General features: G+C 36.3%; 1 protein-coding gene across 1 annotated transcript in view; it reads left to right on the top strand.

Annotated features, from left to right (window-relative positions):
• Positions 1-11,008: 11,008 nt before the first annotated feature.
• Positions 11,009-18,262, top strand: part of thsd7bb (thrombospondin, type I, domain containing 7Bb) — a 47,975-nt gene continuing 40,721 nt past the window's right edge. Inside the window, exon 1 of the mRNA XM_016522029.1 lies at positions 11,009-11,135. Within this exon, the coding sequence (XP_016377515.1) occupies positions 11,009-11,135 (127 nt within the window). The remainder of the gene's footprint in view (positions 11,136-18,262) is intronic.

Here is an 18,262-nt window from a genome sequence, read left to right as displayed (position 1 = left end):
TACTGTGGTTACAAATAATTGTCTGACAAACTGAAAGTAGTGAAGAAAAAGGTAATGTCTTCATAGTGATTTGCTAGCACTGGTTGTGGATTTGATTCTCAGGGAACCCAGATACTGATAAAAAACATATCTTGAATGGATTGTCACTTTCATTACAGGTACAAGCTTTATGTGAGAAAGTATGACAGATGTGTTAAACAATAAATCCATGTTTGCTGTAAAGATAAGTTATCCAGAGTGCAGTCAGGGGACTGAAGCCCATGGGTAAGCATTATGGTAGTTTGTGCTTCTCCAGTCTCTTGGTTTATTTGATCACTGATTTGATTTGCTGCACACTTGAAGGTTCCTGGTATCAGGCGTCATATGAGAAAGTCTCAGCATCTGCTGTGCAAAAAATAAATTGTAGAGTGAGAATGATTTACAGTAGACACATCTGAAGCGGCGTAGAATGAGTATGTTTGACATTTCTGTTTGCTTCAGTTGATTTCTTACTGGGATCCAGTAATGGTGGACTGTAATGCACTTGTATATTTTTCAAAAATGACTCTTAAAATTATAATACATCATAATTTTTTTTTTCATCCTCAAAAGTTATGTTCATTTTTTTATTTACAATGACAATGACAATTTATTTATATAGCACAATTAATTACAACTTCCATCAACCAATGTGCTTTCCAGTAGGTCATTAAAAACAGAAAAACACACAACAAACAAACAGAAAAATTATAAAATCATACAAATATCCCATCAGTGGGGCCCATCAGAGGCTTGTCTAATGGATAGTGGCAAGGCGTTCCAAAGCCTGGGGGCACAATCTCCCCTGCACTTAAGCCTCAACTTAGGGATAAACAATAGATCCTAGTTGGAAGACCGAAGGGATCTAGTGGATTGATACTCAGTCAATAACTCACAGAGATAAGAAGGGGCCAAACCATTTAGAGATTTATAAACGAGGAGCAAAATTTTAAAATCCTCTCTAAAACGAACAGGCAACCAATGTAGTGAGCGTAAAATAGGAGTAATATGCTCCTTCTTTTTAACCCCACTCAAGAGTCTAGCAGCAGCATTTTGAACAAGCTGCAAACGGGATAAAGCTGTCTGGCTAATCCCAAAATAAAGTGAGTTACAGTAGTCCAGCCTAGATGAAATAAAAACGTGAATTACTTTTTCAAAATCTTTAAAAGAGAGAAAAGGCTTAGCTTTAGAAAGCAGACGCAGCTGAAAAAAGCAAGCTTTGACAACTGAATGTATTTGACGGTCAAACTTTAAGCCATCATCAAAAGTGAAACCAAGGTTTTTTACCCATGATTTCAAACACAGAGACATCCCACCCAAATCCAGTTTTGGGGAATTTGAAAATTCAGACAGACTAAAAACTATAATTTCAGTTTTCTTTTCATTGAAGATTAAAAAATTTAAGGAAAGCTGAACCTTTATATCCGCCAAACATTCCATAAGAGACTCAAGACCCACAGAATTGCATTTGACAAGCAAATAAACCTGGGTGTCATCCGCATAACAGTGAAATGACAAACCATGTTTTCTAAAAATTGAGCCAAGATGGAGCATATAGAGAGAAAAAAAGCAAAGGAGCCAAAATAGAACCCTGGGGAACCCCACAGGGCAAAAAAGCTACTCGAGTAACGTTCACCCATCTTGACTGAAAAACTCCTATTACATTATATAAGCAAAATTCATGTTTTTAATTGTAAGTGTTTCTTTTTTCAGCTTATGTAATTGACTATATGTTGTGTTGCTTGCAGACAGTTTTCTTATGATGAAAGCTTTTTTTGGCATAACATTGCTCATTTACCATGTAGACAGATACCATATTAAGTTTCTAAACTGAAAAAATTAGTTTGATTTACTTTAAAACAATTCACTCAGAATTAGCTAATCTCACAAATAATTACGAAGAAACTACAAGTAACACATTAAATTAAATGTGAAGTTTTAAAGTAGAAAGAATAAAATTATATTTTCTTTTGAAAATTGAGAAATTTAATATATTTTTACTGTGTACGATGGTAGATACCCCAGTAACAATCTGTTGTACTAATTAAGGTAAAAAAAATTGCACATTATTTTATTTTATGACAATTTATCTAAGAATTGCCTTTGAGATGCCTAACCTAGTGTCATTTGATTGATGTTCACATCTAGCATGGAACAGACACATCTAGAAGTTTCCTCTGTCCTATTCTAAAATTGTCTTTTCTCTATCATTCTAACAAAATGTTACAAACCAGAATACTAGACAGCAGCATTCTGCTGTTTGATCTCAAAGTACTGCTGTGGAACTTCCGATGGAGAAGTACAGGACTTTGTGAAACTCGTGAAGTTGTGCTAGAGTCTGAGAACTTTAGAGATGATCCTGCAGTGATGATATAGAGGCATCAAAGGACTGACAGCAGCTGGTCCTGTCCTGTCCGGCTCTTCAAAGTGTCAATAGCATCAAAAGTTTGGTGTCCACACCAGCACTGAGGGGTTTTTGAGAAGCAAAATAGTGACTTTGGACAACCCAATGCATGTCAATGGGAATAATGGGACATATATATATATATCTTCATATTTTTACAATACAAAAAAAAAAAACATTTGTATTTTTTGTTTAATTTTATTTTATTTTTCTATACCTATCCCTATATCTGAAGGACAGTTTCCTAATCTATCAGCGTTAATCTTTCATAAGCCCACAAGGTTCACAGATAAAACAAGAAAGCTTTGTAAAAAACATGGTTAAAGCATTGACATTTGTCTGAGCATTCTTCTCTGTTGTTTCAAATGAAAGTTGAGGCAGTGACTCCAGCTCTCATAGATCCTGAGCCCAGTTTTCTGGCTTCACGGCTAAGAATCACGATAGGACTTTGAAGAACAGATGAAAGAAAAGACAATCAAAGACAACTCAGAAACATGTTGAGTTTGCTTTAAGTGAAGCACTTTGAACCCCACTCCCCGCGCTGTTTTTATGCTGAAACTCTCATTAGTGTGGCACACATGAAAACAACAGTATTTCAATCTGTGTGAAAATTAGCTCAAAGACTAAGACTAAGACTCTCTCTCTCTCTGTCTTCCCCTGTGTCTTCCGTTTTACTGCTGTAAGTCTTTACTGTTTGTCAGATGTTGAGATATTGAATGACGGATGCTGTCACTGAGAGGTCCTCAACATGGTTCGCTTTCATCTCAGCTACAGGAGAAGGCATAGATCCTTAGTTTTTGATGCACTTGCACAAGGTCCAATATTAGATTTTTGCCGCACTGGCCAATGGAGGGTAAATTTAATGACCATAAATCTTCCTTACTGGCCACAAAATTGTATTTTACATTATTTTTAATATTAAAGCTATATTTCCATCCCTTAGGCAATGCAATTATTCCACTGTTTTCTCCAGTGCATGTCACTGTGTGACTCGCAGCATTATATATGAGATCTCTACTGAAACTATATCTGACACTTGATTTTCTTCCTCATATTTTCATGTTGGTGGTTTAATCACTTACTGTTTGTTTATAGTGCAACCAGCAGGCAAAGTTTTCTTTTTGGTCTTAAAGCAGTCAGGTACTTCTTATTCCATTTAATAATAATAATAATAAGAAGAAGAATTTATTATTATTATTATTATTATTATTATTATTATTAGCTGTAGTAGTAGCAGTGTTATTGTTGTTGTTGTTGTTGTTATTATTATTATTATTATTATTATTATAGATAATTTTCACTGAGATAAATGTTGTCAGAAGATGCACAAGTCCTGGCTTTTTTTTATATATATAAATTGTTTGTGTCAACAACAATGGTGCTGACAATAATAATAATAATCATTTATTATTATTATTATTATTATTATTATTATTTTAAATAATTTTCACTGAGGTAAATGTTGTTAGATGCATAAGTCCTGGCTTATTTTTATTTTTATTTTTTTTAAAGAAATAGTTTGTCAACAACAGTGGTGCTGACAATAATAGTAATAATAATAATAATAATAATTATTATTATTATTATTATTATTATTATAAACATTCATGTTGCTGTTGTTGTTTAATTTATTATTTTAATAGCGCAATTTTGTTAATTACTGTAAATAAATAAATACATTAAAAAAATGTTATTCTTACTGCAGTAAATATTTATTAGACATAATTGTTCATGTCCTTTTCATCAGTGTTAGACTATCAATTAATCAATTTTAATTAAACCATGTATTATGTTGCAGTTCCTATTAAAAGAAAATAACTAATTTTACTTGCATTTGGTGTCTAGTGAATGCAAATTTAGGACCCTGAACGTTCATACGTGAAGTGGACTGTATTGAAGTCTGAAAGCCAATTGCAAAGCCCTTGGACATATCTGTAATTACACTCACTCCATTTTCCATACACTTTACCAATTAAAAGTCTACACCTCATCCTATTTAAGACCTAGCTGTCTCCTGCCACGAAGGAAATTACAAGAAACGATGTTCAATCCAGCAGCTACGCACAACTCTCATTTGAACCCTATAGAAACTACGTTTTTATTGATTCTTCCATTTCCACTTGGGTTCATAAGTGTATGTGCGACAGTTTCCTGCTGAGCCAGAGCTGGTTTGGCCGTATATAGATGCCATATGCTTCCTGCTGCAGAGCTCAGGGCCACAGCAGGGTCTGTGTCCTAATTGAACTGTAATTGACTCAGCAGCAGGGAAGGTCAGTTTGTCACTGAGCACTGCATACAATAAGTCGTCGAGCCCTGTTACCTGATCTGACCAGTTATGACTCATGCCACAGGCTCTGAGATACTCTTCTACTCTAATTAGGAATGCACACTCAGAAGCATCATCTTTCAAGTGAAGTAGAGAAAGCGTACATACTCAGTGACATGTGGATTGACACTGACACTAAAGTAATTACCTAATGTAGCTGACGCCATTGACTCTTGGCTTTCTGTCTTGTATGTGAACACTAATTAAAGACAACAGGAATTTTACTGTCCTCACTATCCTGTTCTATACACAAGTTTTGGAGGGAAAAATGTATATTTGACCTTTTTTATTTCTGCAAAAAAAAGTCATTTTATTTATTAAGATTTGATTTTAAAATGTATTTTTAAAAATGATTATTTATGTATGTATTTTTTATTTACACCACCTTCAAATCTTTGGGGTCAGTAATATATATATATATTTTTTTATTAATACTCGTATTTAGCAAGGATACATTAAATTGAGAGTAGTAAAATCATTTATAATATTTAAATGATGCTCCATTCATCAAAGAAAAAAGAATATATATATATTAAGCAGCTAAACATTTTTCAATTCAGTTTTTCCATCACAAGAATAAATTATATTTTATAACATAAAACATTTTAAATTGTAAAAATATATCACAATATTTCATTTTTTTTCAGAAAAAAAAAACTTCAAAAAACCTGACCCCAAACATTTGAACAATAGCGTAATTGTCAAAGTTTCAAACTGATCTAAACATACAATTGCATAAACACTGCACATTTTAAAATATCATAGGAACAGAGTATCTCAGTGTTTCCAGACTAAAACCTACAGTAGCGTCATTAACCATGCGCTACAAAATTCAATTCAATGCATAGTCAATATGTTTGCATAGTGTGAAAGAGCATTGTTAAATGCCACTTGAAAGTGCAAGCCCGTGGATCTTTTTGAAGTTGCTCTCTCTTCATTAATGCAACCTATGCATTTGCACTTTAATTATGTATTAATAGAGAAAATAAGATCTCCGATTCATAAAGCGGCAACATCTGCGAGAGCAGCCGCTGCAATAACGCAAGATTAGCTCTGTCGTCCTCTAGGTTAATTACTACAATACTGCTGAAGCAAAGGTTAAACAAAGGTGAGCCTTGTTGGCATTTAGCTTGGATATCTGAGTTCCTCTTCAGCAGAAGCGTGAAAATTTGAGTCAACTCTAAATCTCAAGCGTGGGAGATGCTATGAAGGAAGGGTGAATTTTAACGCTGGAGTTAAATGTTTTAAATGAGAAGCTATTCCAAGGCTGGTATTATGAAAATGTCATTGCACTTCTAGTGGGTGAAAAGTGATTTCAAGTGGTGAGACGTCCTGCAAACCCACCAGAAAATTGCTGTGGAAATGAATGTGCTTGTTATTGCTAGGAATAAACCTGGAAAAAACCTTCTAAATGCATGCATATAGTAGTAAACGACTTACCTTGAAACAGATTGCCTAGAATAGACCTATTAGGTAGGTGGTGTTTGTGTGGTTCCTGATGATGCCTGTATGCTGGAGATTAAGACAAATTTGTTCATTATTCTTTTCTTTACAACCTTTCGACCCTCAAAAACAGAGCTGACGATTTCTAGGTTTAATGAAAAGGATGCACCTGTTTAATCAGCCAAACAAACTATTTAATTAAACTTTTCAGTGAATTCTTGAGCCCCGCAATTCCTCAAATCAATCCGGCCTTCTTGAAAAATGAGTGTTTTAATCAGGCAGTCATTTGTAGATCCCTATTTCTACTTTGTATGTGTGCGGATGCATTGGAGTCTGCACATGTGTGAGAGCCCGTGAGTGAATGGAGTCCTGTCGGAACTGATTAGCTTTGTAATTACTCTCCGGTCTCCGGTCAGCGCTAACAGACATGTTTAGTGCTATGCATCAATCTACAGTCTCACGATGAAACGAGCAGGGAATTCTGAGATAACAGCACTTGGTTGAACGTATACAGCGGAGAACTGTGTCTCGAAGCTCACCTCAGTTGTGACTGGCTTTTCAAACTGTATGACAAAGCCGAAGCAGCTAGCCAAACATTTGATGCAGATCCAGTCAGTGTTATGTATTACAGCTGAATGGAATGTGATTTACATTTTTGGATGGAAATTGGAGTGATGTGGGGATTATGGCAAAGGGAAGAGACAGATGTGGAGAAAAAGGAGAAATTATATCTCGGAAACACCAGGGGAAATAGAAGGGGAAGTTATGGAGCTGAGTAGCTAATGAACATGAGAGTATTGGAAGCAGAAATAAGAGCGGTGTGCAGACCATTACAGCCTGTCAACCTTTAGTAAAATGCCATTCAAGTGGTGTTTTGTGAAATGTGCAGTTGGTGCTTAATTAAAAAAAAAAGTTAATTAATCCTTAATCATTAATGAATCCTCACCTCAAAACTATAATAACCTGAATTTTCAGCATCATTACTCCAGTCTTCATTGTCACATGATACTTCAGAAATCATTCTATATTTTTTCTATTTTGCTGATCAAGAAACATTTCTTATTATTATCATTGTTGAAAATGGTTGTGTTGTTTAATATTTTGTGGAAACGTGATACATTGTTTTCAGGATTCTTTGATTATTATAAAGTTTAGAACAGCATTTCAAAAAATAGAAATCTTTTGTAACATTACAAGTCTCTTTAATGTCACTTTTGATCAATTTAAAGCATCCGGTAACACAATTCTCACTATTAAAGGCAGAGTAAGTGATTTCTGGTAGCCAATGTTGATATTTGAAATCACCAAAACAAACACGCCCCTACCCCAAAAGGGTCTTGCCCCTATTTTGATAGCTCCGCCCCACATATACGTACGGAACCCAGGCAAGGATTAGTTCTGTGAAACAAAGCAAAACCAATGTTACACCGTGTCTTCGGACGTGAGCGGCGCGGCGCAACAAATCCCCGACAGAAAACTGCTGCCGGGTTCTATTTATGACGTGCTGACACAAATTTCAAATGGTTTTCAACGGTCGTTTGATCGCGTCCGGTGTAGGCAGACTTTAGCTGTTGTAGGCACGGTGTTACTCACCTATTGAGAAGAAACAAAGCAACCTCGGCGTCCGATCGCAGGCCTCCGCTCCTTGAGTTCTCTCCAGCTCTGGAAAGCTGATCCGATATTTACACGGGTCCTACTTCTTGCCTTATCGTTCCGCAGACGTTTTCCTCTTTTGTTTTTTATCCGCCATCTCTATCTTTCTGTCGCTCGGCTCAGCTAATGTCCGTCCCATGCACTGAAAGCTCTCTCCTCCACATCACGAGTAGACACGCCCCTTATTGCTGATTGGCTACAAGTTTGTTTTGCTATTCGGCCCGAATCAGTTTTCTAAAGTGTTTTTGAAAAATCACCCTGCCTGCCTTTAACTAGTTGCTTATTAGCATGCTTATTATTAACATATTGGCTATTTATTAGTACTTATAAAGCACATATTCTGCATGGCCATATTCTACATCCCTAATCCTATCCAATACCTAAACTTAACAACTGACTTACTAACTATTAATAAGCAGCAAATTAAGAGTTTATTGAGGGAAAAGTCAATGGTTTGTTAATAGCAAGAGTTGGACCTTAAAATAAAGTGTGACCCAGCATCCTTGCTAAATAAGAGCATTCTCCTTACTATTGTTATTTTGAATCGTATACATATAAATGAATATAAAATCAACAAATCAATATAAAATATAATATAACAGTTTTAAATGTGTCATATATTATTAGGAAAATATTAGCTTTCTTTTGAGTTGACTTTTTTTTTTCATTCCACACTATATTGTACAGTACCATACCATTCAACACTGAACCATATGCCATGCAATACTGTTCTATTCCAAACCATATTATCATGGTAGTAATGGAGCAGTACACAAACAAACAGAAACACACACACCGTTTTTAGGTGCATTTGGAGTGGTTAGACTGAGCTGAGGACCTCTCTCATCCATCTGAGAGGGTTAATTGACTACTGTCTGAAACAGATGTTCCAGTTCAGATCTACAATTATTAAGTGAATCTTTACAGTCAAGTGTATTTTAGAGTTCTCTCTCTATGTCACTATACAATATTTTGTCTTTATCTCTCCTGCTTTTTATCATCTTCTGTCTGTTCTCTATTTCCCTCCTCTTCTCTCTCCAGCCTTTTCTTCTCTCTCCTAAGTAACGGATTTGACATGGTGGGAATGTGGCAGACGTAATTTAGCTGAGTGGAATCAGCCACGGCTCTTTGTGCAGCAAAGCACCGAGTGTCCTGTTCATCTCTTTAAATGTTCTCCTCGAACAGAGCGCACACTTCATCCAGTCAGCTCTAACGAGCGCCAATGAATTCCCTTCAAGAGCCTGCATGGATATTTTTTCCCCCTCAGGAAGGTGTTTATGTGTGCCTTAGAGACAGACGAATAAAACGAGACAAAGAGGGAGCGAAACAAATACGGAGTAAGGATTTCACAGGTTTAGCTTTTCGTGTAAATGTGTTCACTGTCTCCAGGGGCGTATTCTTCTTCTACTTCTTCTCACTTTCTCTGATTGATTGTGCTAAAACTTTTATACAGAGATTTTAAATCAACATCTGTATAATCAGCATAACAATGTACCCAACATAGATGATGCTCAATTATTAGAGGATACTTAAAATAATGTGTTTAAAATGTCCAACATAAGAAAATAACAGCACATGATGCTGTTCGCAAACAGTTTTTAGTTGCAAGGGATTGTTCAATCAGTGACAGTTGACAGAACTTTTGCGGAGCAAATTAATATATGTTCTTGAATTAAATTTAAACTCAGTATAAAAAAGCTACTTTATGGAAATAAATGGCTATGTATACATAATTTAATATATATTGAAGTTACCATTTTAATTCATTATTCATGAACTACTTGTTGCAAAAACGGACACTGCAAAAAACTGATGTAAGAGACATCAAAACAATTTCAAACAACTTGAAATGCAGGTTGCACAAAATATTTATGTGAGATTATAATATGATTTCTCTTGATTGATAAAATGTGATATTTCTGATGACAATTGTTAGAAAAAATATATAATTCAGACGTTAACACCCCGACAGAATGCGCCATCTAGAGTTTCATGACTGAACTATATATTTATCATCAATAGATGTGAAAGGTCCTAAATTGTAGGATGACTCAGGTGTGTTATGCTTGATGTAGGGGTGAGCAGTATACCGGTACGATTAACCAGTAGAATTTTGTCAACTGATAGATATTTTGGACTATCGTCTCTATCGCAGTTAAACGCTCACATGACATTGCTGTGCTACGTGGTCGCAAAATCTTATCGTTTTCACACATTTTTAAGCATTGCGGTTTAAAAACAAGTGATTTTAAGTCGTTGAAATGCAATCAGCAGCGAAAGAGAACTAATTCGCTGTCAGAGAGGCGCACACATGTGAGGACGGTGCTCATAGACCGCGGGAGTTATTTTTGCCACTTTATAGGCCTTGAACGGTTAAATTCACACACTTGTATGTGTCAAAATGCTCGTCTTTGCAAGTATCCTTGTAAACACAGTAATTTAGGTCTGAAGTGAAAGCAAACAGCAGAGAAAGAAAACACATGTATATTGGATCCGGGCAGCTCTTAAAGTGACAGCAGTCTAATATTCCTGCTGTCTGTCATTCATGTTAATCAAACAACAAAAGATAAAATCTCTCATTGCTCTCGACTAAATCCCTTTTGTAACTTTAATTTAAGAAATACTGTATATATTTAATTTATACAGTGAAGAATATGCAGTGTTTTATATATTTGATTACTTTATGCAATGTATGTAGCATTGCTTGTTTATTTGTTATACTGCAGTTTTTGTCCTATTGCTTGTAATTAGTTTCTTATTCTTATTTAATCACTGACTAATTACTTGTCTTCAGTGAGCTTGAGTTTGTTGACAAGAATTATGACATTTCTTTGGAATCAAAAATGTTGATATCAAAAAGCAAAAATAGGTATATTGTGATATATATTGTTATCGTGAAATAAAATTACTCATATCATAATATAAGATTTTGCCCACCCCCTAGCTTAATGGGTAAATGATCATATACTTAGATTGAAGGAGGTTCTAGAAACCAAAATTTTACAGACTTTAACCAAGTGTTCTTCAGACCTCTTGTACCTGGTGTCTAATTTTCCACAAAACATAAGACATCTACATAATACCTCTTAAATTTCTAGAACTAACTAACTAGCTATTGTGTATATTTCTTCTCTGCAGGTTAGATACCAACAGGCTGACAAAAGATGGCATTTCTGAAGGGTGAGATTACCTTTGTCTTCTCCCTGTGGGCTTCCCTCCTTTATGTAGCACTAATGTCCCTTCCACTGGGGGCAGAGGCACCAAAAAGAAGCCAGTACATCTGGAAAACAGGTGAGTTGCCAATATTTCCAACATTAGGTTTTTCTTGGGCGACAGAATGAAATTCATTTATGTGGCCCCTAGCTGAATTATGAGTGTTTTTCTACCATGATTACTTGTTTCTGTCATCATTCACTCACTGTCATGTTGCAACAGTACAAACCTGTATGGCTTTCTTTCTTCTGTAGAACACAATAGGGGAATTTTTGAAGAATATGGCCACTATTTTTTATATGAAAGCGATTCATTGAAAATATATGACTCAAAAGATGTGTTCAGATACTTCTCTCATAGGGAGCTAAGGCTTTATATCTAACATTTGGTCTTTTGTCAAGCCAAAACAATCATATGGCTTCAGAAGTCTTAGGAATATAGCACATAAGATGCTTTTATGCTGCTTTTTTGGTCATTTTTGGATCCTGACACCCCAGTCCTCATTTGCTTTTAAAGGGGTCATATGATGCTTTTTTAAAGATCATTATTTTGTGTATTTGGTGTAACAGAATATGTTGACATGCTTTAATGTTCAAAAAACACATTATTTTTCAAATACTGTACATTATTGTAAGTCCTCTATGCCCCGCCTCTCTCAAACGCTTCGTTTTCTACAAAGTCCCTCCTTCCGACAAGCGCAGTCTGCTCTGATTGGCCAGCTGACCCAATGCATTGTGATTGGCCGAAAACCGCAAGCACTCGTCGGAAATGTAACACCCCTTACCATAACCGCGAGCTTCATCTTTCAAAATAAACGTAAAGACAGAGCCCAAAAGGGGAACAGAGTCGCGTGACAGACACTCTCTCTCTCTCTCTCTCTCTCTCTCTCGCGCGCTCTCGCTCGCTCTCTCGCTCTCTCTCTCTCGCGCGCTCTCGCTCGCTCTCTCGTTCTCTCTCTCTCGCTTGCTCGCTCGAAAATACACATACACACACGCACACACACACACACGATGCGCAAAACTCCGCATTTGAACAGTCAAAAGCAAATACTTAAACTAATAACAAAACAGTAGCTGATTCAGAAGCACCAGATTGTCATAGCAAAATCAGAATTACCTCCTCTCCTAGGTTCACGAAACGGTCGTCCATAAAATGCATTGCTGTTCTGTTGTAAGTAATCTTAAAGATTCCTAAATGCATCTACTTTCGGAAGGCCAAATAAAGTGCTTTTGCTTTCGCCTAGAAACACACAGCGTCTCCCTGACATGCTGCTTCAACACTAACTGCGGTTACTGAAACCACGCCTTCTTTCTTTGCATGCACATTTGGGCGCATTATGCAAATATTCCCACATAGTGACCTAGATATGTGGGGGCGTGTTAGAACAAGCCGTTTTAGGGGGGCGTGGCAGAGTCTTAACTTTGATAAAGAATATCTCTTTGGTTTTGAGACTTTAGTCTTTGCAACTTCAGGGATCTTATCTATGCACAATCAGCTTGTAACACTCCAAAGAGAAAGGAAAACTTGAAATCGCATCATATGACCCCTTTAAGAATGGCCAAGATCACCTTTCTGAGCTCTACAGAAGAAAACAAAAGTGACATCATTTTCATTTTTGCATTAATTGTTTCTTTAGCAGTGCACAGGGTAAATCTTCACACAGACAAAAATGCAACGATTATTTCAAGGTTTTGAGAAATGCTAAAGACACAGCTTGTGTTTGTAAGATCCATCCACAGAATGAGCCAGAGAATTCTGACACATTTTTGCCGTTTCTCTGTGGTCAGATCCAGTTGAAGAAGTCACTTATTAGGATTGCATAATCGAATGTGTGAATGACAGTGTTTGGTACAGTACAGGCAGTCGAGAAGCAAGGTAATGCACATTTCTGTTCTGCATTTGATAGAGGAGAACAGACGTGGTTAATAAAATTTGGTCCAGGTTGGATATTGATCCTTGTTGTCACAGATCTTGGATCAGCAGGCATGTATGTACAGCACTTCAGAAAACTGTGAGACCATCTGCCTGTGTTATCTGTGAAGTCTGATCAATCTTATATCCAGCTGGAGTTGCACGGAGAATTCCTCATGTCGCCATGGCAACAATTGTTAAGTGTGAGATTGACAGCTCACAAAGAACAGAAGATTATTACTTGGCCTATTAATGCTGTCCGGCGCATTCAAGCTACTGTGAGCTTACATTTCAAGATGCCGCAATTAAGCACTTCTCCAAAACTTGTAACAAAACATCCAACATATGGCTGTGAAGACCTCAGGTAGGAAGTTCATATGAGGCAACTGTCATTCTCAATAAATAAATACAGAAATGAGTATTCCTCAGTTTCTCTGGCTGGATGCAGGGACCAAACTGTGGGAGGTTTAGGTGATCTGACAGCCCTTGTTCAGATGAAATTATTCCATGAGAAAAGTATCCAGTAACAGGGAGAGGAAGTATTCAGATGGTCATGAGATCTGAACATGGAGGCCATCAAAACAGCTTTTAATAGGATATGTTTAGCATGTTCATTTTATGTAGGTGTTATCATTTTAAACATTTTTTACTATGCATTTCTTTATGTGTAAAACATTTTTAAAGTAGAAAAATAACATATTAAATAGTGCATTCTCACATATAATTTAAAAATATTTTTTTAAAGAAATAAATACTTTTATTCAGCAAGGATGCATTAAATTGATCAAAAGTGACAGTGAAGACTTGGGGAAAAAATCTAATTCAAATAAATGGTGTTTTGAACTTCTCAACTTACGGTAGCTGAGAGAGCGTAACGAGCTGCAAATGAAAAAACACATGCAAATAGAAAAAACACCTGCAAATTAAGAAAACAACTTCATCAATTTGACAACACACGCGCTGCAAATAATCACAATACAAACAAATGAAGCACGCTGCAAAAACAGAAACGCGCTGCAAAGACCACCTCGGAAATGTTTAAGGTAACAGCAAATGGCTGGGACATGTTTATCAATGTTTGCTCTGAAAGGTGAGATTTTTGTTTATTTTAACATCCTGCTCATACGATTCCTTATAGCTTTTTTTTTAATTATTAGCCTAAATAAGCTGATGAAATACACAATTAGGCTACTGTTACTGTGAAAGGTTATGTAAGCTGGCTAACTTACTTTTACAACTTCCCTTACAAAAAATAACCATAGCCTATGGTTTTACAATTAAAATTAATTAATTAATTAATTAATACATTTATTATATAAAAAATAAATAAAAACAAAAAATGGTTACTATAGCCATGGTATGCACAAATTAAGCATGGATATACACTAACCATAGTTTAACCATGGTATTTGTATAACTGTGGTTATACAAATGGTAATCAATACGGTAAAAAATAAATAAATAAAATAAATAAATAAAATAATTTCCGTTTTGTTGGGGTCATTTTATTGTGGTCTGTGCTACTTGCATGTTTGTTTATTTGTTTGTGTTGTGAGCATTTGTGGCGCATTTCTGTTTTTGTAGCGCACTTTTTTATTTGGTTGTGTTGCTAGTATTTGCAGCACATGTGCTGTCAAACTGATCAAGATGTTTTCTTATTTGCTGGTGCTTTTTCTATTTGCATGTGTTTTCTGAAGATCAAGTGCGTTAAGCTCTCTCAGCCACCGTATCAACTTTCTATTCATCAAAGAATCCTGAATCATGCTTTTCAAAAACATATTAAGCAGTTTTCAAAATTGAAAATAATAAGAAAGGAGTAGCAAATCAAAAATGTAAAATTCAAAAAAAGAAGTTGACAAAAGTAGAAAATTCAACTTTGACATCAAAGGAATAAATTGTATTTTTAAATATATTCAAATAGAAAACACTTCTTTTAAATTGTAAAAAGTTTTCAGAATAATACTATTTTTACTGTACATAAATACATAAATGCAAGCAAATGCAGCCTTGGTGAGCATAAGAGACTTCTTTCAAAAACATAAAAAAATCTTACTGACCCCAAACATTTTGTTTTAGCATGCTTATATTTCAACAGAATCAATTATTTAAAAAAATCTAAATAAATATCACAGTTTTGTTTTAAAAGATGATAACTAGTTGATCTATGGCCACCAATTGACAGTTTATTTTAAAAGGTTGACCCCCTTATTGTAAAATTCAAACACTGGATGGATGGATGGATGGATGGATGGAAGGATGGATGGATGGATGGATGGATGGATGGATGGATCAAAAGGTGTCCAGTGCTGATATAGGCAACTGTAAAAATGCTTTATGGACAAAGTGGTGATGATAAGGATGTAGAAGTTTCGTGTGAAGCGGTGGTCAGTTCTCGGAGACTCTGAGAGAGTGTCCTCACGTGCTGTGTGTGGATCGAAGAGTAGCTCTGCAGGGCCATGGGGGTGATGATTCCTGGAATGTAAAATCGATACTGGTTTCATCCGGAAGGAGTGGGTCCACTTTCGTACTGTCTATGAAGAAACGCTCATTTGTCCACCTACACACTTGCTTTTGTACTCAAGGTCTAATTTTCTTCACCGTTTTTTGTGCTTAATTTTGTTCAGTTTCCATGTTCTGGAAATGAGAAAACTGTGTGCAGGCAAAAAAGCTAATTCTGGAGTTTAAAGCACTCTGGTGGCTTGAAAACCTCATTTTGAACCAGTTTCCCTGGAGTTCTTCTATTTGACATCACAGGCTGGACAGATAATGACTCTGTCTCGCAAAACAAGAAGGTGGAAATTAACCTTCAAGAGAGAGATGAAGACGGCTAGCATAAGGTGGTCTCAAACAGGGATGGACTGGGAGTAAAAAACGGCCCTGGATTTTCTCCCAAATAGGCCGACCACAACTACAAACAGTCGCTACTATCTCACAATAATACAGCAATCCTATCGCATTTATGGCAAATAACATCACAAAGCCCATGGTGACCCTGCTGACAAAAACAATAGAGACTATCACAGAAATTATAATGATATCCACTACAAATACCATTACAAACATTACAAACCATCAACTTTTAACCATTAAACCCATTAAATAATGGTTTCCTGTAGTGTGTTTTGGGACACATTACATTAGGATTTAGTGGCTTTAACAAAAGCCACCAACAGAAGGTGACCGATTACCAGAGACCAACAGGCACCATTACAGTTTCCATTAAAACTAATACAAGTCCCATAATAACCAGTAAAACCATTACAAAGTATGTGATGGTTTCTAATTTTTTTCAGCAGGGGATTGAAATAAATGTATTATTGTATGAATTAAAATTCTTTAAATCTACATAAAAAGAGCAGAGCGCAAAATGTATAATATGACAAGGATAAACATAAACCTAGAATCAAGAAACAACTGAATTCTTCAATTTTCGGTTTCTTATAAGCATTAAGCAAAAATAGATTGCATTAGCGCTCTTTTTTTGTCGGCCATCAACGTCACTTAATGTGACACTTTTTCTTTGATGATGAACCAGCCAGGCCAACGACCGTTCTGGACTTCTCCAGAACATCCAGATGGCCAGTCTGCCCCTGGTCTCAAAGCTAACAGATAAAAGCCATAAAGGTGCTATAATGCAGGAATTACTTTCATGCATCAGCCACATTCAACCTTTTCAGCTACACTCTTCATACATAAAATGCAACTCACAAGTGCTTCACAAGTGCCTTAGGATTCACTTTATACAGTGAAAGCCCTGATAACACATCACCATGATGATAAAAAATGCACAATATATTTTATTTTTGTTTTTCTACATGGTATGAACAGAACCAAGAATGAAATATGACTGCCTATATGATAAGACAGTGGTGACCTCTCACTCTATAAACTCTATAAACATTTTTGAGGATAGCATATGACAAAAAGAAAAAAGAGAGAGAGAATCCTTTTCTCCTTTTTCAATTATTCTTTTTTTCTATTGTATGAAAATGCCCACAGCCGTGCGTTCGCGGGTGGGGTCTGGGAGCGCGGCGCACCACTTACCTGGCTCGATAGCTGGGCAGGGGGCTCGTGAGGAGGCACAGAGTCCCCGAACCGGACCCAGGGCCCGCGCCGTGACTTTCGTCGCCCTAAGCGCGAGGTCCGTCGCCGTGCGCAGTTCCTGCAGCACACCTACTCGACGGGGAAGCTCTCACCGTAACCCTCAGGTCTCCCTGACCATGAACCGAAGTAGCCCTCCGAGAACTGGAAGAGGAATATTGAGCTTCAATTATCTGTTTTTCTTTTGTTTTCTGTTTAATTCATCAATTTCTGTAAGTACTCATTTCTTTCATTCTTTCTGTTCGATTGATTTACTGAGTGAACGAGGAGAAACCAGCACCATGTACAGATGTACACACACTCATAGAGCCTTTCACAAAATCATAGTTGGTGGTCATGAGATGAATAGGATTCCTGTTACATCAAAAGTTATTGTTCTCATAGTGGAGTTCTTGTTCACAAAAGACTATCAAAAGGTTGGAATTACATAGAGACTAGAATGGATAATTGTATTATCTTTATGACCTTTTTCTCTAAATCTGGCAAACTACATTTCTTTCTTTCATACTTAAAAAGTAGCTCCAAAGTGTATACATTTACACATACATCCACAGGAAACGCATTTATACATATATCATTAGATTTCAGTGCTTTGGGCTCTATTGATTTCCATTTTATGGACAAAAAGAGAAAGTAAGTCATACAGGTTTGGAACGATACATTTTGGATGAAGGTGCCACACTTTAAATGAGCACAAGCAAAACACTTTGCATTGCAGGTTTTAAATGATCAAACAATAGATCTACAATAGTAGAATTTGTCAACTTCAAACAATAGACAGCATCACTGATTATAATGAGTTCTATATTATTTTGTCGCGCCACTCTCGTCCGGTGTAGACACAGTGTAACATTGGTTTTGCTTTGTTTCACAGAACTAATCGTTGCCTGGGTTGCGTACGTATGTGTGGGGCGGAGCTATCAAAATAGGGGCGAGACCCTTTTGGGTTAGGGGCGTGTTTGTTTTGGTGATTTGAAATGTCAACATTGGCTACCAGAAATCACTTACCTCACCTTTAATCTGTCATGTGCCCTATTGTTTCACCCAGGATGCACCCCAAAAAGTGTGTGAGTGTCAGACTAGAACATTTCTTTGCGCTGTTCTAAATTCTAAATTCCTGCAGTCACATTAGTTATTGACCTAATATCTGGTTTACACAGATAATATTTTTAATGTATAATACATTACCGTTC

Source organism: Sinocyclocheilus rhinocerous, unplaced genomic scaffold, assembly GCF_001515625.1.
Source record: "Sinocyclocheilus rhinocerous isolate Xijiao unplaced genomic scaffold, SAMN03320098_v1.1 scaffold899, whole genome shotgun sequence".
NCBI lineage: Eukaryota > Metazoa > Chordata > Actinopteri > Cypriniformes > Cyprinidae > Sinocyclocheilus > Sinocyclocheilus rhinocerous.
This window is presented reverse-complemented; position numbering and strand designations above follow the sequence as displayed.